This window comes from Raphanus sativus, chromosome 7, assembly GCF_000801105.2.
Source record: "Raphanus sativus cultivar WK10039 chromosome 7, ASM80110v3, whole genome shotgun sequence".
In the NCBI taxonomy this organism is placed as follows: Eukaryota; Viridiplantae; Streptophyta; class Magnoliopsida; order Brassicales; family Brassicaceae; genus Raphanus; species Raphanus sativus.
In genome coordinates, this window is record NC_079517.1 from 2640132 (window position 1) to 2659574 (window position 19443).

At 34.3% G+C, this 19443-nt stretch overlaps 6 protein-coding genes and 1 long non-coding RNA gene across 8 annotated transcripts; 5 read left to right on the plus strand and 2 right to left on the minus strand.

The window, feature by feature from the left end:
• Positions 1 to 31: 31 nt before the first annotated feature.
• Positions 32 to 1507, plus strand: LOC108817920 (vegetative cell wall protein gp1). The gene is made up of 2 exons (XM_018590747.2): positions 32 to 359; positions 468 to 1507. The coding sequence occupies exons 1-2, from the start codon at positions 164 to 166 to the stop codon at positions 1355 to 1357; spliced, it is 1086 nt and encodes a 361-aa protein (XP_018446249.1). The 5' UTR covers positions 32 to 163; the 3' UTR covers positions 1358 to 1507.
• Positions 1508 to 1839: 332 nt separating this feature from the next.
• Positions 1840 to 2627, plus strand: LOC108817921 (glucosamine 6-phosphate N-acetyltransferase). The gene has a single exon (XM_018590748.2). The coding sequence runs from the start codon at positions 1922 to 1924 to the stop codon at positions 2402 to 2404; it is 483 nt and encodes a 160-aa protein (XP_018446250.1). The 5' UTR covers positions 1840 to 1921; the 3' UTR covers positions 2405 to 2627.
• A 1518-nt stretch (positions 2628 to 4145) lies between these two features.
• LOC108814555 (glucosamine 6-phosphate N-acetyltransferase-like) lies at positions 4146 to 4762 on the plus strand. Its single transcript, XM_018587153.2, has one exon. The coding sequence runs from the start codon at positions 4229 to 4231 to the stop codon at positions 4706 to 4708; it is 480 nt and encodes a 159-aa protein (XP_018442655.1). The 5' UTR covers positions 4146 to 4228; the 3' UTR covers positions 4709 to 4762.
• LOC108814554 (30S ribosomal protein 3-2, chloroplastic) lies at positions 4703 to 5729 on the minus strand. Its single transcript, XM_018587152.2, has 2 exons — positions 5417 to 5729; positions 4703 to 5090 (listed from the first exon to the last, which is right to left on the minus strand). Exons 1-2 carry the CDS (start codon positions 5654 to 5656, stop codon positions 4806 to 4808), a joined length of 525 nt encoding a protein of 174 aa, XP_018442654.1. The 5' UTR covers positions 5657 to 5729; the 3' UTR covers positions 4703 to 4805.
• Positions 5086 to 5673, plus strand: LOC130497736 (uncharacterized). The gene is made up of 2 exons (XR_008936738.1): positions 5086 to 5314; positions 5390 to 5673. It is a non-coding gene; the product is annotated as an uncharacterized LOC130497736 (long non-coding RNA).
• Positions 5730 to 11417: 5688 nt separating the features above from the next.
• LOC108818353 (rhamnogalacturonan I rhamnosyltransferase 1) lies at positions 11418 to 14376 on the plus strand. Its single transcript, XM_018591311.2, has 8 exons — positions 11418 to 12348; positions 12431 to 12498; positions 12574 to 12662; positions 12758 to 12923; positions 13003 to 13292; positions 13389 to 13593; positions 13668 to 13825; positions 13892 to 14376. The coding sequence occupies exons 1-8, from the start codon at positions 12042 to 12044 to the stop codon at positions 14136 to 14138; spliced, it is 1530 nt and encodes a 509-aa protein (XP_018446813.1). The 5' UTR covers positions 11418 to 12041; the 3' UTR covers positions 14139 to 14376.
• An 858-nt stretch (positions 14377 to 15234) lies between these two features.
• On the minus strand, positions 15235 to 17479 carry LOC108814101 (calcium/calmodulin-regulated receptor-like kinase 2). Of its 2 annotated transcripts, none has more exons than XM_018586593.2 (3): positions 17228 to 17479; positions 16475 to 16872; positions 15235 to 16385 (listed from the first exon to the last, which is right to left on the minus strand). In XM_018586593.2, the coding sequence occupies exons 2-3, from the start codon at positions 16804 to 16806 to the stop codon at positions 15359 to 15361; spliced, it is 1359 nt and encodes a 452-aa protein (XP_018442095.1). In that variant the 5' UTR covers positions 16807 to 16872; positions 17228 to 17479; the 3' UTR covers positions 15235 to 15358. The 2 variants fall into 2 exon arrangements, with proteins under 2 accessions (XP_018442095.1, XP_018442096.1); XM_018586594.2 differs by having other exon boundaries at positions 17219 to 17479.
• Positions 17480 to 19443: the final 1964 nt, after the last annotated feature.

Sequence of the window (19443 nt, forward strand, 5' to 3'; positions counted from 1 at the left end):
CATGATTCACATTAACTAATTGAAGAGATAAGCTTTTGTTACAATCTCATCTTTTATCGTGGCTCACTCATCTTCACACCACAACTTCTATATAAATCCTTCATTCCTCAGTTTCGTAACAAAGAGATACATAGAGAGAGAGAGAGAGACTGAGTTGATAACTATGGAGATAACAACGACCCTCACGGTTTGGTTTACTCTTATGATTTTCTTAGGAATCTCTATCAGCGGAGGTGTCTCTCAAGGACATCAACATCTTGTGAAGAAGACACGTTCTTCTGCAGTTGTAGTAGGAACTGTCTACTGTGACACTTGTTTCAACGGCGCCTTTTCGAAATCACACAACCACTTGATCCAAGGTTTGTTTGTTTTCCTTTTTTTTTAATTTTTTTTTACAGAGTACTCTGTTTTACCAGTTCTTGTTGATTTCAGTCGGTTAAAAATCAGTTTGCTGGATCTTGTCGCAGGTGCTGTAGTTGCAGTAGAATGTATTGACGAGAACTCTAAACCGAGTTTCAGACAAGAAGTGAAAACAGACGAGCACGGCCAATTCAAAGCAAAGCTACCGTTCACTGTGAGCAAACATGTGAAGAAGATCAAGAGATGTTCTGTGAAGCTGCTAAGCAGCTCACAGCCTTACTGTTCTATAGCAGCTTCCGCAGCTTCCTCTTCTCTCAAGCGCCTTAGATCAAGCAAACACGGGGAGAACACTAGGGTTTTCTCTGCAGGGTTCTTCACTTTCAAACCGGAGAACCAACCAGAGATATGCAGCCAGAAACCGATAAATCTCCGTGGATCCAACCCGCTTTTACCGGATCCTGCTTTCCCTCCACCGGTCCAAGACCCGGTCCCAAACAATCCTTCCCCTCTCCCAAACCTCCCAATCGTTCCTCCTCTCCCTGACCTGCCTCTTCCTCAACTTCCTCCTCTCCTACCTGGAGGGCCACCACGGAAACAAACTTCCTTGCGTAACAAGAAAGAAGGTTCCTTGGATGACAAGAAAACCGAAGTACTAAAACCTGATTTCTTCTTCTTTCCTCCAAACCCGGTCACGCCTCTCCTCCCTCCCACCCCGCTTAACCCGCCTCTCCTTCCACCGAATCCGCTGAACCCGCCGGGTCTCATCCCTCCAAACCCGCTCATTCCTGCTCCACCGACTCTTCCACTTCCCCCTCTACCGCTTCAGCCGCCTCCTTCCACGTTAATCCCTCCTCTTCCGTCTATCCCTACTCTTCCACCTGTTCCGGTCATAACTCCCCCTTCACCGCCGCCACCTGCTTTCCCTATTCCTCTCCCTCCAATCTTCCCTGGAATCCCTCCTGCTTCATCTTCCTTCTCTAGTCACCATCAACCCTAAGTTTTAAAAGTCCTTTTTCCCACACATTTCCAATTATGTAATCCATATGTATTATCATCTTCGTTTTTCTTTCCTCGGCATTCTCACGTGTTGGCTTGTTGTAATTTCAATCTCTATAATAATATTACTAAGGAGTTTCATTTTCTGGTTTTTAGTCATTGTCTAATCCTCAAATATATAGAACAAGAACAAAAACAAAAACAGCATAAACTTTAATAATTACATCAAAAGTAGATTTGAATAGACTAGTTTGGCTTGATTAAGAGATTAGGCAATTTCTGTAACTATCATAAAACTTGAATACCTTTAAAGAATTGCTACTTTTTGTATTTTATTTGTGTGGGTTGTTAGTTTAGTTCCAGTGAAGTGTATCAGTCAGTCATTCAATCTGATCAAAATCTCAAGTGGACTAGATTGGCTTGATTAATAGATAAGGCAATTTTTTGTAATTATCAGAAAGTTGAATCCATAACACGGAATTATTACTTTCTCTGTGGGGTCATTTTAGTTCAGTTCCAACGAAGTGAATCTGAACAGAACTCAAAAACTCTTGTTTGGTCTGCGATGGCGGAAGCTTCTAATCCCGACACCGGCAAAGAGAACCCGACATTCAAGATCCGAAGACTAGAGATCTCCGACAAGAGAAAAGGATACATGGAGCTTCTCGGTCAACTCACCGTCGCCGGACCACTCACCGACGACGAATTCGATCGGCGATTCGAGGAAATCAGGTCCTACGGAGACGACCACTTCATCTGCGTGATCGAAGACGAGTCTTCGGGGAAGATCGTCGCGACGGGGAGCGTGATGATAGAGAAGAAGTTCTTAAGGAGCTGCGGGAAAGTCGGACACGTAGAGGACGTGGTCGTGGATTCGGAGTTTCGCGGGAAGAATCTGGGGAAGAGAGTTGTTGAGTTTCTGACGGAACATAGCAGATCTATGGGTTGCTACAAGGTGATGCTTGATTGTAGCGTGGAGAAGAAAGGGTTCTACGAGAAGTGTGGGATGTTCAATAGAGCCATTCAGATGACCAAGTACTTCGATTGAACACTCTCTCTCTCCGATCACTATCATCTTGTTTGATTACTTCGATTGAACACTCTCCTTCCTCTGCTTCATCTTCCTTTTCTCGTCACCATCAGCCCTAGTTTTAAAACAGTCCCCTTTTCCACACTTTCCCAATTATGTAATGTAATCTTATACGTATCATCTTCGTTTTCTTTCTTCACTTCTTGGCTCGTTGTAATTTCAATTCTTATCTAGTCCTCAACTCCATAGTAAAACTAAAAACCAGTTTAAACTTTAATAATTACATCAAAAGTTGAATACACATAAGCTATAAGCTCTGATTGGTGTCAATTGAATTAGGGTTGAATTACAACAAAAGTTACTGAGTTGATGTAAGTCACGGTAAAAATCGTTGTTGTACGAATATGAGAATATGAGTTATTATATTTTCAAAACTATTGACGAGTAATGTTTTTGATGTATAAATTTGAATATGTAATATCAATAATAATATTTATTTAAATTTAATTGAATAGATATAAAAAATATATTATATTAGGTAATTGAAATAAAAATTAAGGAAATATACTTTGCATCAAATAGAATTAGCAATTAAAATTATATGAATAATTTTGTTTAAGTAATTCAAGAGGAAATAATAGTTTATAATTTATAAACATATTTGACTAATAAATAAATAGCTATATGTTTTAAAAAATTATGAATTGATAAAAAAATTATTTTATTGATAAAAGTTAAACGTAAGACAATCATGTACATATCAAAACTGTTATATAAATGAAAAAACAACGTAAGACACTAATCCAAAACCAACAAAAAAATAACAAGTTCTAATATATTGGATTTTGTTTTGATATTGAGGTAATAGTTAAGTTATCAATTTTTTAAAGATGTAACTCTAAATTATAAATCAAGTTTAACACTTAACTTAAGAAAATAAAATTTATTTATGATTGGTAACATTTTTGAGTTATGATTGTAACTCAAACCTAATCAAATGTAACTCATGTCAACTTTTATAACTTTAAAAAAGCTCAAATACCCTAAGGGGAGTGTATTCAACTGAAAGTTTTAGGTGATTTGTATTAAAATGACAAATCCATTGTTATTCAAACTTGAATTTTAAAAAATCATTTAAAATCCACTGTTATTGAACTTGACATTTCGTAAAGTATTCTGAAATCCACTGTTATTGAAAATATTTTAAGTTGTGGAATTTTAAATTTTTCAGATGATTTTAGAATGTTTGGGTGGAGTTTCTTAGTTAAAAAAATTAGAATCCAAATCCCATGATTTTAGGTGATATTCTATTCTAGAGTAGTTTAACAAAATCACTCAAAACTCTGCAATTTATTGAAATCATTTAAAATTCCACTAAAAATCAAATCACATCAAATGTCAAATTGAGTAAATACCCTTAAAGTATTTTCACTTGTTGGTTTGTTGTACCTTCAAAAGATATTATTAATAATGAGTATCATGTTATGGGTTTTAATCACTGTCTAATCCTAAGCTACATACAACAACAACAAAAACAGTATAAACTATAATAGTTACATCAAAAATCAATTTGAATAGACTAGTTTGGCTTGATTACGAGATTATGCAACTTTTTGTACTTTATTTATGGGTGTTGTTAGCTCCAAATGAAGTGAATCAATCTGATTAAATCTCAAACGGACTAGATTAACTTGATTAAGAGATTAGACGATTTTTTGTAATTATCGAGAAGTTAGAATACTAACACGGAATTATAACTTTCTCTGTGGGGTCGTAATTAGTTCAGTTCCAACGAAGTGAATCTGAACAGAACACAAAAAAAAAACTCATCTTCGATCTGCAATGGCGGAAGCTTCTAACTCCGACACCGGCAAAGAGAACCCGACATTCAAGATCCGAAGGCTGGAGATCTCCGACAAGAGAAAAGGATACATGGAGCTCCTCGGTCAACTCACCGTCGCCGAACCACTCACCGACGACGAATTCGATCAACGATTCCAAGAGATCAGCTCCTACGGAGACGACCACTTGATCTGCGTGATCGAAGACGAGTCTTCAGGAAAAATCGCGGCGACGGGGAGCGTGATGATAGAGAAGAAGTTTTTAAGGAGCTGCGGGAAAGTCGGGCACATCGAGGACGTGGTCGTTGACTCTGAGTTCCGCGGGAAGCATCTCGGGAAGAGAGTCGTCGAGTTTCTGACGGATCACAGCAGATCCATGGGTTGCTACAAGGTGATTCTCGACTGTAGCGTGGAGAAGAAGGTGTTTTACGAGAAGTGTGGGATGTTCAATAGAGGGATTCAGATGTCCAAGTACTTTTGATTGAAACTTTGTTTTTGCTTTTGTCTTTTTATATGAAAGTCTCTGTCTTTTTAATGATTCATTACAAAACATAGAAAACGAGATAGAGGTTTGGACTTTAAGACAAGTCTCCACCGCTGGATTGCCAGAGGTTGATGATGTCTGTGGCTTGGTTGAGGAGGAAGACGCGGTGGAGGTCGGAGATCCAAGGCTTGGTCTCAAGCAAAGCTTTGAGCTCTTCCCAAGCGTCTTTCCTAGGCCAGAAGTAGTATGGACTGAGTGGGATGGTTCCGAATCCTGGAACCGTTTGGTCTAGTGCGACTCCTATGTCCTTTTGCATCCACACGAACTTTAGTACCACTCTTGGTTTCTCCAGCGGCTTCACCACCACTCGCAGCTTCTTCTGCAATTTTGAGACAATTAGATCATTTGATTTAAGCAACACAATAATCAATAATGAAGCTAAATAAGGGTTATATATAGCTTATGGTGATTTGTTATGTTCAGACAAAGGAACGAAACTGTACGCAACTGTTTGGGTAAAAGAATCTCATTGGAAACAAAAGGATTATAGTGATAAAAGGATAGAATGCTAATAATATATATAAAATCCGATTGGTTCAAAAGGTTAGACCTTTTTTTTAATCTCACACACTGCAACTTTGTCTAACTAAGCTAAAACTCCAATTTTTTGGTTCGAAGGAAAATAAAATTGTGAGGATGACTGACCTTTACAAGGGGCGGAGAGTCAGATTCTGGCGGTTCGTGAGAGAAGATGGGAGAGGAAGATGCGAATACTCTGGTCGGGATTTGACTTGGAATTGAAGTAGAGCACGAAATCGACGACGGTGGAGAAGAGGGTTTGAGCTTCGTTGATGGCGAGATATTAGCTACTACAGGTTTCACAGAGAATTTCTGAGAGGCTGTTCTGATTCCGAAAGATGCATGAAGATTCGACTGAGCCGCCATTTTCCGCTGCGTTTGAAGCTTCCGAGCGAGAGAGAGAGAGAGAGAGAGAGAGAGAGAGAGGAATGAGAGGTTTAACGAAGTTTCGGGTTTTACCGGTTAAGTCATGGTTTGGGTCCGACCAAAAACGGGTTTCCTCGTTTATGTAAATAATATGCAATTTTTCTAGTTTAAAATGGATTAAAAATGCCCAATTCAGATTTCCTTTAATTTTGCAAAGTTAAATTCAATGAAAAAATTCTGTGTACCCACAATATTTTCTTTTTTTTTATAGTTTCCATAGACAAATATATCAAAAAGTTAAATAAAACAATAGTATGTTGTATCTACCATTTCAACATACACGGAAGAAGTCCAGAAACATATGCACCACTTATCAATTACGGAAAACAAGTCTTTCTCATTGCAGACTTAGAAACCAATGGAATGTGGACGTTTTTACCTATTACAATAGCATATGTTATATCTATTAATCCATATTACACTTGACTTAGCTCTCTATAGAGAAGCTAATCAGAACAAAGAAAAAGAAAATAACAAACATTTAACAAGGATGACACTCACCCATTGTTCATCACTATAAAGATATTAAAAGTTGAGAGGAACAAGAAAAACAAAAAGAAAAGTGACGAACTTTTTTGTGTTTCAAAAAAAAAAAAAGAATCAGATTAATCCTCTTTGATTATTTTAAGGCCTCTAAGGCCCAAACACAAAAATTGGGTATAAATAAATCCTAGTAAATTGGCCTTTTCGTTCTTTATTTTATGGGGCTATAAGCCCAGTATCGTCTAACACAGTATTTAATGATTATGGGATTTTACATTAGGAAATGGGGATTATAGTCGTTTGAAATATTTGAAGTTATTTAATTGTTATAGACCTTTAGCAAAAACAAATTCAATCACTCCGCCATTACTGTAAAAACAATAGAGGTAGAATTTTAATTATGCACGACAATTTTTTTTGAGAAAGGGCGTCAATATACACAACATATATATATATATATATATATATATTCCTTGGACAAGATATATAAAGTCTATTAAATAATGAACTCAAATGATTTTAAAACAATAATCAAACCCATGCACACGTTCGCTTGGACATATACTACGCGCACGCATAGGCTTGAAACTGAAAATTCAGACTCTTGAGCCACCGACACATATACGTTGATTAGTGTCAATTCGCTCCTCAACTACTTGGATATTTCTCTTCACATTTATTTTGGTTTCTTTACAATACGTTTGTTCTAGTATATCGATAATACACATTTATTGCTTCGCTAGTATAACTTATAAACCACCTTTCTAGATTTTTTCTCGGATGTCAATAACAGTATTACTTAAAATACTTGAGCATTAAACTTGTGATATACTACAAAGTTTAACTACATTTAAATATATAGACTGAGATAGAAGTCTGTATTAAATTTACCTATGTAGATTAGACGTTTTTCTTTCTCTCTGTTTCTTGTTATCTTCTGACATAAATTGATGATTACAGCAAATATTTATAGAAAATGTTAAAGTCATGTATATTTCCCACTGGAAATGTATTTCTTTTCTTGGCTACATAAATAATTAAGTCCGACAGCAGTGTAATGCCGGATGTCGGTGGAAATGTATATGGTCACAGAAAATAGCATATACTATTATATTCATGTTCTTAGTAATAATTCGTGGATTCTAAAGCTTTCTAAAACATCGCATCTCATAATGAGACTTCGACATGAGCGACAAACTAAACTCAATATCTTAAACTCACATCCATACCACGACAAATACAAATATGGCTGTATTGATACCCATATACGTGACTTGTGAAACATCAATGCATGCTACACTAACATGCATGGTTTAGTTTTCGTTAGTGTGTGTTGGCAAGAAATTTGCGAAGAGCTAAAATTTGTCAACTTTTTAAAATATAGAGACAGTTTGATTAGCATGTATTTCTCTTGTGTATTCATATAATATTATATGTAAACTATGTATTTTATTAAACTGTTGCCATGAAAAAATGTTATATATTTTTTTCAAAAAAATATATTTTTTTCTGTTTGATAACAATAAATGAAAAATCCAACAATTGATTTACTACCGATTTGCAAATGCATAACCAATGGTTTCTCTAAAAAATATAAATAATGTTTAATTTTGTTTTATTTTGTTGATCGAAGGCTTTAGCTTTTGTTTTATCTTTAGTTTTTAATAAATTTCTTATAACTATTTGTTGGATAGTATTCTTTTATAGGAATCTACATTAATTGTAAAAAGATTTCACAAATTTAATACATTTGTATTGGAGTGAGGTACAGCTAAAATTCATATTAACCTTTTTATTGAAGAGATTCTTGACAAACAATGTTCTAGAACATGTAGCTTGTTAATTTCAACTTTATACCTTTAAACGATAATTACATAGAATATAGTCTTAACTAATATTTTTGATCATCTCCAACCATATTTTATTGTTTACTCTAAAATAGAATTTAGAATAAAAATACTTAAATAATATTCTATTTCTTATTCTATAATGAGTAAAAGTAAATTTATTTTATATATAGAATAAACTATTTACCTTTGTTTCGCTCATTACTTTATTTTTTACTTTATAGTATAGTACCATTGAAATATAATTTAGCTTTATTTTAGAATAATTCTATTTTGAAAAAAATAGTATAAACCATCGTAGATAGTCAAAAACAAAATGGTGATTAAATTTCACAATCATAATAAATCAAGCTCAAAATATCTTAATTTGGTTATATCGATGGCTATCTTTTAAAAAACTTTTAATGTATCTACATATTTGTGTGACTCTGTTTCAAAAGGAAACATATTAATTCAGTCTTATGCATTCTTCCATTTGATTCCTATAAGTACCTCTATATCCATTTAAACAAAGAAAAAACATAGAGATCCCATTTGCTAAGAGCAAAAAAACATGTTCAATCTTTTTCTTCTCTCAAAATCATAGTATATGTTTCTCCAATATACACATTTTTTTAAGTCTCAGATTTTAAATGTTGAAAATGATAATTCGTTCGGCTTGGGGGCAGATTTATACCATGCTTCAGTTGAAATCAAGGTACGTAACAAAGCTAGTTTAAGTTGTTGTGTAGATGGTGATAGATTTATACCATGCTTCAGAATTTTTTTTTTTTTTGTTTACAAAAAAAATGGTGATAGTTATCGGAAAATAAAAGGAAGCTGCTCTATAGTTTTATGGATTTTATTAAAATCGTTGAATTCCTGTAAAATAATAAACATACTGCACTTCCACAAAGTATTTGATATCTAGCTTGGACTGACAAATGACAACTGTGAACAACCAATAGAGTCGGTCCATCTATTTATTTATTTATTTATTTATTATACATTTTGTAGACATACTTTGATTTAATTTATTTTGGGAAAATTCCTTAAAAATACACAGACTGAATTTCTTTTGCTGAAAAAATACACGAACTTTTTTAGCTTCCCAAAAAATACACAAACTAATTTTGATTGTCCATAAAATACACGAACTTTTGAATTTTAAAGGTTTCACACCTCGATTTTAACGGTGTAAACAGTGACTAACAGAATAGTAAAACACCGTTAGACGCTGTTAACTCTGATTAAAAAGTTCATGTATTTTTTGGACAACCAAAATTAGTGCGTGTATTTTTCGGGAAGCCTAAAAAGTTCGTGTATTTTTTCAGAAAAGGAAATTTAGTATGTGTATTTTTAAGGAATTTTCAAATGGAGTTTGGATATTTCATATACTATTCAAAGGCTAAATATCTGGACCCAAAACATATCCAAAATTTTATATTTGTAAACTTTCGGTTTGGTTTTGGACCAAATATTTTCGACCTGAAAGATCTAGATCCGGAAAAAAACGGCCCAAATCCGACCCAAAGACCTGGAAAAAAACACATTCTCTATCACATGATACAGATCCGAAATTTTATATTTGTAAACTTTCGGTTTGGTTTTGGACCGAATATTTCCGGGTCAGTTCTGATTCAAGTTTTTGAATCCGGCTAGACATTTTAACCGGATTCAAAAACTTGAATCAGAACTAACCCAAAAATATTCTCTCCAAAACCAAACCAAAAGTTTACAAATATTTGTTGAGTCCAATTTAGTCGAAATTTATCATATATATCTAAAAATTCACAAACAACTCTAAATTTTACATTGAAAGTTTCATATTAATTAAAAATGTTTCTGTTACAAAAACAAAACTAAAAAATGTTGCAGAAATAATAACAAAATTGTTAGCAGAAAGATCTTGTCGGATTGAATCTATTTGTATCGATTTTATTAGGCTCATGTCTATTCGGATCAGTTCTTTTTGGTTTCAATTCTTTCAAGTAGATGAGTTTTGGACCCAACAAATATTTGTAAACTTTCGGTTTGGTTTTGGACCGAATATTTTCGGGTCAGTTCCAATCCAAGTTTTTGAATCCGGCTAAAATGTCAAGATTAGGTCTAGATATTTTAGCCGGATTCAAAAACTTGGATCGAAACTGATCCGAAAATATTCGGTCCAAAACCAAACCGAAAGTTTACAAATATAAATTTTGGATCTGTATTGGGTCAAGATATTTAGCATCTGAATAGGATATGAAATATCCAAACTCCATATGAAAATTCTTTAAAAATACACATACTAAATTTTCTTTGCTGAAAAAGTACACGAACTTTTTAGACTTCCCGAAAAATACACGAACTAATTTTGGTTATCCAAAAAATACATGAACTTTTTAGTCAGAGTTAACGGCGTCTAACGGCGTCTTACTATTCTGTTAGTCACTGTTTACACCGTTAAAATCGAAGTGTGAAACCTTCAAAATTCTAAAGTTCGTGTATTTTTTGGACAATCAAAATTAGTTTGTGTATTTTTTAGGAAGCCAAAAAAGTTCGTGTACTTTTTCAGCAAAAAAAATTCAGTCTGTGTATTTTTAAGAAATTTTCCCATTTATTTTCCATATAATTTTGGAATCTCTTTGTCACAAAAGGAGAATCCACAAGTCTAGCATATGATGCCTTTTTGAAAAATGTATATATATATATATATATATAATAAAATAACCGCACAGAATCAATTTGCCGTATTAGTTTATTTACTCGTACAAGAAAATGAGATAAAGTCTTTTAAAAAAAAAGAGAGAAAAATGTATGAAAAAAACCATATAAGATAAATCCGGTTCAAACTTCTTAGCAATATTGATTGGTTTAGGAGTCAGGACGGAGTCAAAACACTAACCGGTTAACACATTCGATTATCGTATGATCTCAGTGATTAATAGTTTTTGAGTTTTGACAGTTAACTTGTGGATTAGTTTTGCTTAACGACGGTAATTAGTTTGTATTTCCTGAAAAAGTTAGCACATCGCTAATGTGGTTTACATATATATGACTGAAAAATTGTTCTTTAATTTCCAATTACGTTTCTTTTATCCAAAAAAACTTCCAATTACTTTAGTTGACCCATAAAAAAACGAAAGTAGATAAAATAGATTAAATGTATTTGGTCAACCAAAATTCAGAAATACATTTCAATGCGTGCATGTATGTACGAATATAAAATAAAATAAAATCTCTCTGTTTGAAGAAAATATATTATAAGTCATCTTCAGTTTTTTTTGAAAAAAATTAAAGGTCTACTTTGGCTTTGTATCAAATAAAAAAAATATCCCAAACAATTATATAACGTAATTATTTCGTTACACAAAAAAAGCACTATAAATAACAGTTTTCGCCGACGAGAAAGAAAAGACCGTTTTTTTTTAATTAGTACTATTTGCTAGAAAAAGCGTTGATTTGCTGCACATTCTTATTAGTCTTCTTCTCTATCTCTTTCGTTTGTTATTATTATTCCCACACCGATCTTCCTCCCTATATCTCCGACGTACTTCAAACGACGGACAATTAGCAAACCATTTTTCCACGAAATTTCCATTTTTTGTTATTTTCTTCTGCGGCTTTAAGTGTTTTTCTTTTTGTCGATCGCCATTGCGGGATTTCAAAGCCTTCTCTTATCTTATATGTTACGTTAAGCGTTGGTTTCAATCGTTTCTTCTGGGTTGATGAGAGTTGAAACTTATCACTGAGATTCTTAGCTTTTCTTATTTTATTTTATTCCTTTATTTAATTGAGCAAGATCTGATTTTTCGTCAGATTAAGGCGACGATCGTGGCTCTTATTTAAACAAAAAAAAATAAAATAAATTATGGGTTTTTATCGAGGTGTGATTAATGCTCACTGAGTAGCATTTCTCTGGGTGTTATTTAGGGTCAATTGTTTTTATTACTATTAATAATTATTCTCCACTAAGTGTTCGATGAAATTCCTCTGAGAGTGTGAGAAAAGGGTAGTTAGGAAAAAAGAAGAGAATGTGTAAAACGGACAAGTTTCTTTACCACAGGAAACTATGGGAGATAAAGGTTAGGCTTTTAGGAGATGATAGCAAAGTTGAGAATCTCAGGAACTCCCTTGTCTCGAGGTCTCCTATGAGCTTATGGATGATTCGTGCTGTTTCCGTCTTGTTGCTTTGGAGTTGTTTCGTTCATCTGATGGCTTTGGGAGATATGTGGGGACCGAGACTGTTCAATGGCTGGCCTTCTTGTTTCAGTCAACGTGGTCTGTCCAAGGCCTTGGAGATGAAGTCTCTCCCTGCTAAAATCGCCCTTCCTCCTAAAAGTAAGTGTTTGTGATTGATGCAGCTGACTTGGGAGATGAATTTTTAAAACTGATCTTTTTTTTGTGTTTTGTCTTTTCTCAGGGGTGTATCATAATAATGGTTATCTTATGGTTTCTTGTAATGGAGGACTCAATCAAATGCGAGCAGCTGTAAGATGAGAGATTACTACATTTCTTAGTGATACGATTTGCTTACCTTTTTTTTTTTGGTTTTGCTTTCTACAGATATGCGATATGGTTACGGTTGCACGGTACATGAATGTCACACTTATTGTACCTGAGCTTGACAAGACCTCGTTTTGGAACGATCCAAGGTATGTTCTTGTCATCAATTTTTTTTACTTGAAGCTTTTTTTTTGTGCTCTGTTTTTTTTTTACAATATGTTAATTTGTTTCTTCTATGTGGCAGTGAGTTTAAAGACATTTTCGATGTGGATCACTTCATATCTTCATTAAGAGATGAAGTTCGTATACTTAAAGAGTTGCCTCCAAGGGTCAAGAAACGAGTTGAGCTTGGAATGCACCACGAAATGCCTCCTATTAGTTGGTCAAACATGTCTTACTACCAGAATCAGGTTAGTTTGTTTTCGTGATTAATCTATACTTTGATTATTCAACCTACATCCTCTTGTTAACTCTTTCAAACCGGAACAGATTCTTCCTCTGGTGAAGAAGCATAAGGTGTTACACCTGAACAAAACCGATTCAAGACTCGCTAATAATGGACTGCCTTTGGAGGTTCAGAAGCTGAGGTGCCGAGTGAATTTCAACGGCCTTAAGTTTACTCCTCAAATCGAAGAACTAGGTAGACGAGTAGTCAATATTCTGAGAGAGAAAGGTCCCTTTCTCGTCCTGCATCTCAGATATGAGATGGACATGCTGGCGTTTTCCGGCTGCTCACATGGTTGCAACCCCGAGGAAGAAGAAGAACTAACAAGAATGAGGTACCAGAAAAAAAAATCACAAAATATAATCTTTGCTTTTTATTGTTCCAACTTTGATTGGATCTAGTGGTGTAAATGTGTATCTTTGTTTGGTAGATATGCTTATCCATGGTGGAAGGAGAAAGTCATAGACTCTGAGGTGAAGAGGAAAGAAGGCCTTTGCCCATTAACTCCTGAGGAAACTGCTCTCACGCTGACCGCGTTGGGTATTGACCGTAATGTTCAAATATACATAGCTGCTGGAGAAATCTACGGTGGTGAAAGGCGGATGAAGGCTTTAACTGACGCTTTTCCAAATGTGGTAAGTTTAGTCGTATTTCATTTTTAATCTGAAATAATCTTCAATTGATTCCATTAATATCATAATTAACTCAGGTCCGGAAAGAAACCATACTGGAATCCTCTGATTTGGATTTTTGCCGGAACCATTCATCTCAAATGGCTGCACTTGATTACCTAGTGGCTGTTGAGAGCGATATATTTGTTCCAACCTATGATGGGAACATGGCGAGAGTGGTGGAAGGTCACCGCAGGTGAGAAATGTCCTTCTTTCTATGTCATCAATCATCCTGAGGCTAACACCATTTATTATTCAACAGGTTCTTGGGATTTAAGAAGACAATTCAGCTGAATAGGAAGTTTCTAGTTAAGCTGATAGATGAATATACCCAAGGATTGTTGACTTGGGATGTGTTCTCATCCATGGTAAAGGCGTTCCACTCTACTCGAATGGGAAGTCCGAAGAGACGGTTAGTGATTCCAAATAAACCGAAGGAAGAAGATTACTTCTACTCCAACCCGCAAGAATGTCTGCAGCTGTTAGATGAACCACTGAGAGTAATTTGATGGATGTGTGATGGAGTTACCGTGAGTTTTTTATGTATTACAGGTTTGAGTTACTTTGAGTTCTTGGTGAATAGATTTCTGTAGCTTCCATGGATGGAGAGAGAAAATGATGTTGATTGGAGCTTACATTGTAAAGTTTGGCATCCCATGGCCTTGCCAGTTTTGTTAGCTAAATAAAAAGTGTCATTTTATGTAATTAAAAGTTTGAGTTATACTATATTTCAGATTATTATCGCCTCTCTTCAGTTTCATACATATTTTAAATATTTTCTATTGATAGCAAATGTTGTCTATATAATTTTTTTTAAAAAACACAATAATTAGAACAAAAGAAACCCATAAATTATTGAAGTTTAGATATATCTATAAATCCAACAGCAAGTGACAGTATTCAGATTGTACTAGTTACACTGTAACAGAAATCGGTGGAAGCAGATAGGTGTCTGACATTTTATTTATGATCATTGATAAGTGATAACGTTTCCAAAGAATCTTATGTAAGCATTGACAATTCAAATAACCAATAAAAACATATACTACCCCAGAAACTATTTGAAATTTTGAAGAGACGCACATAGTTTTCAAGTGTATTCGAGTGATCCAAGGAAAAATAAAAAAAAACTATTCTATTAAGTAGTACACAAGTGATCCAAGAAATATTTAGTAGCTTTGTTTTACACTCCTATCAACGAGTGATCCAAGACATTCCAATTCATCTACCATTCATCAAATTTCGTACATGTTTATTGATTAATCTATTTGACACTATAATCATTCACTGCAATCTTTTTATCTTCAAAGATGTTTCAACAGAAAGAGTATATTGGTTTCTTCAAATGAACGTTACATCATATAATGCTTAGCCGTTGTGATATGCCTCCCTAGCTTCTTTTGTTCCTTTTAGTTGCTCTCATTAATTCGTATTATTACAGTTGGATCCAGTACACTGAGACACACTACATAGCTTTCGCAGCACAACAAGGACACACAAAAGTTGATCAAGATATCATATTTATTTAATCAATGGATTTAAAAAATGGGTGGCTATTGATAATTTTACCTTTTCAAGTTTATCTTTCTTTAATATTTTGTAGTATCCACTGAAACATACATTGATGTGATTTTAACTTGTCAGCAAAGTCAACATTTTTTAGATTTTTGAGACTCATTTGGTAATAATAATAGTATGTACAAAAAAAAAACAAGACTTCTTCTCCTAGTTACAATGTTGTTGTTGTTGTAGTAGTACTGTTCCTCTCTGGATGATCCTCTTCTTTGACACCACCCAATAGCCCTAACTCAACATGCTGATCCTTAATCCTGCTTATAACCCTCGACATATCCTCTCCATCGATAACACCACCAAACGACGAAGACATTGTGTCCTGTCTTCTCCCTCCTCGAGTCCGACCTTGTTTGATCTTCAGTATGAACTGCGTGACTTCTCCTATGGACGGTCTTTTCCTCGGCGTCTTGTGCACACACCTGTTGGCAATCTTGGCCAGTAACCTCACTTCTTCGATGTTTGCATTTCCCTCTAGCTTCTGATCGACTATCTCGTCGATACCATCAGGACTCATCGAAGCCAGGTTGACGTATTCCATCAGATTCTGTTGGGGATGGATCGCAGTGATTAGCTCAAGGATGATGACACCGAAACTGTAAATGTCGCTCTTCAACGTGTACTTGTTAGTGGAAATGTAGGTAGGATCCATGTATCCGTGTGTGCCTTTCAGTCCTGAATTCATTCTATCGAAAACCATCTCCTTAGACAACCCAAAATCTGCTACCTTAGCTCTCATGGAGTGATCTAACAATATGTTTGCAGACTTGAGATCACGGTGGATAACAGGCGGCACGGCCCCCTCGTGAAGGTATTCAATGCCGTGGGAGATGTCAAGAGCGATTTGAAGCCGCTCTTCCCATCTCAAGACTTGTGTTGTAGTTGTTTCTTCACCACCACCGCCATACAAAAGATTCTCCAAGCTTCCGTTACTCATGAACTCGTAGATGAGCATCCTGTGGCTTTTATCCACGCAGTATCCTACCAAGTTCACGAGGTTCCTGTGGTGAAGCCTCCCAAGCAAAGATACCTCGGTTTGAAACTCTCTGTCGCCTTGACTTGAGTTAGAGGCGTGAACCTTCGCTGCAGCTAAACCTCCGTTGGGCATAACGGCCTTGTAGACAGGACCGAAAGATCCTTGTCCGAGTACGGTTGTGAAGTTCTGCGTTGCCTTCTGAATATCCCTAAAGAACTTTAGACCATAAGACACTACACTAAAAACCAGGCTTGATGAAAAAGGTCAAGATTTGGAACGGACAGAAGAATGACTCACTTGTAGTGATATTTAGGTATGCCGGATGCAGATACAGTGAGATGATCCTTGTTATGGTTGTTGTTGTTCCACCATGGCTGATGTTGTGGTGATGCATTCTCAGGTGGCTGTAAAGACGCTGTGTTGGTGCTATCATCAGGGTTTAGTACTACGGCTCTTTTAGCAGTGTGGACGGGTAGAGTCTGGATGATGTTGTGTTCGTTAGCGCATCGCCTTAGGTGAGAGCGGTTGTTGTACCATTTAAAGGCGAAGTAGAGAAGCAGAGCTAGCAAGAGACCGAGTGCAAGCCCAACCGATATGCCAATCACTACCAAATCACCTCTATTCACCATTTTTGATAATATCACTTTTCAAACCATAAGGGAACAACAGAGTCAAAGAACGTTAACATTTTTTTCCTGCAAAAGAGGGAATAAGCATCAAAGGTTCAATTTTTAATTAAATAACTGCTTCCAAAAGTGGGAATAAGCATCAAAGGTTCAATCTTTAATCACATTTGTCTCTGTTCTACAACAGAACTGGGGACAGACAGCTCAAAGATCCAACCTTTTTCCTTAAATTGAAGAAACCCTAGAGTTAGCAGACAACCTTGTTTCAGTTTCACAGATTCAAAGCCAAAGGTCACAACTTGTTCTCTAAACACTACAGAGCTCGAATGTTTCTATAATCCTACCAACTAATCAAACATCAAAACAATCAAAATGGGTTTGTTCAAAATGCTCACGAGATGAGAAAAGAGACGACCTTTTTTACCTTACAAGAATCGCAAATCCAAGGAGCAGCAGGCAAAGCTACTGAACACTCTTCTTTAGACAGGAAGAAGCGTAAGGAGGAGGAGATCTGTGCAAGATTGTTAGTGTTCTTTCTCCTTCTTATTCGGCTTTTGAGGACAAAAGTCAAAATCTAGAAGAAGACTTCGTCCATAAAAGTAAACTGATCAACAAAGGAACAGAGAGGGATGAATGAGCTAACTGTAGCACTTAATTGTTCTTTTTTTTTTTCCTTTCCCTTTTCTTTCACAGGGAATATTTGTTGGCTTTAAAACGCGTTTACCTAATTAAAATTTTATTCTGAAAATGATATATTCTGAAACTAATGTTTTTTTTTCTTCTTTAAAATTATGATTTTGAAATTTAATATGCTTGCTTGCTCTCTTTTTCTAATTCATGGGGTGAATGATTTAAACTTTTGAAGCATGACCCAAATACATAATTAAAAAAATAATAGTTGGTACTTCAAGTTGGTGCAAAAAATCATATAATATAATTGATATTGCTTTGTCAGAAGTTCACAGTTTATGACTTGACCAAATCCAGCTTGGTTTGCTTTGAACATATATATTTTGGCAACTAATATATCTCCTAATTGATAAAGTTATACAGCTTTTTCTGTAATGTTATATAATGTTGTATATAATGCTTTGATCAAAAAAAACAAAGTTATATAATGTTTTGTGTTGTGTTTTGTCTTAACAAATAACTAGATTTTGACCCGCACATCCGTGCGGGTGTATATTTCAGAAATATATTACTATTTATTTTTCATGTCAATATCAAAGCTGGATAAAAAATTCAAATCTAAAGAATCGAACCGATCACGATCCAAAAAAGTAATACCAAACTCTAACCAAAATTGATTAAATATCTAAACTATCAAAATTTTAATATTTAGACAACCGAAACCATAACCAATACGAACCAAAGTATCTTGGATATTTGTTTTCTATCCGAAAAAAATTTATATACTTATATATATTAATTATTTTTAGTTTTAATGTATATAAAAAATATTCAGAATATATATGATAGTTTTAGGTTGGTTTAAATACTTGAAAATATATAAAAATAGTCAAATATAAATATCTAACATAGTGGAAGTACATTCAAAACAGCAAAAATATTTAAAATAATTTTTGATTTTTGATCCAAAATTTAAACTAAATCAATTTATATGTTAAGTTTAGGTATTCTAACATATGTTATTCAAATTTATATACAATATATTATTTTATTTATAGAATTTAAGAAATTCAAAATATATAGTGAATTTAAAAAAATAATTTAAATGGGTTATCTAAACCCGAACTGAATCCGCAAAGATCTGAATGTAATTCAAACTGAAATTTAAAAATATATGAATGGGACTGAAATTTTTGATCCGAGAAATCCAAAACCCAAACAGATCTGAAACGAACCCAAATGGATATCTGAACGCCCAGTCCTAGTGATAATTCGAACTGAAATTTAGAAATATATGAACGGGGTTGAAATCTTTGACCCCGGAAATCCGAAACTCAAACAGATTTGAAACGAACGGAATGGATACCTGAACGCCCAGCCCTAGTCACTATTATGTATCCTATATATGTCATCATATAATTAATTGTATTGGTCCATCATATAAATAATCATATAATTAATAGTATTTTATATGTATCATCTTATAAATAATCATATATATTATATTCTTCAAGTTTAATGTCAAATATAAAAACTATAATTTAAGTTAGTATATGAAATTAATCTTTTTGTTGTATTTTTCTTATATATATTGAAAACATTTTTTTAATAATGGTTATTGATTGTTTTGATTGTTTTTAATTTATAAAATCATTATAAATTTCTAAACCATTGGTAATTACTGTGTTTTATAAATGATTAAGTGGATCCTTATTGATGACAATTTTGAATCTATATATCAACCCAAATGTTAATCTATTTGTGCAAGTATTACATTGTATATATAAAATATTATGTAATGTAAATGCTATTATTAAAATTAAAAATACAAATGCGGTGACTCACTAACATTTGACAGGTGTTTTTTTAATGTCATGTGTATAATATATAAGATATAAAACTACAATGCACAGGATATTAAATGTACATTTTAAGTTTTTGGTAAGTGATGTCAGAAAAAAAAAAGTTTGGTAAGTAAATCATCCAGCTAAATCTGGCCAAATCATGTTA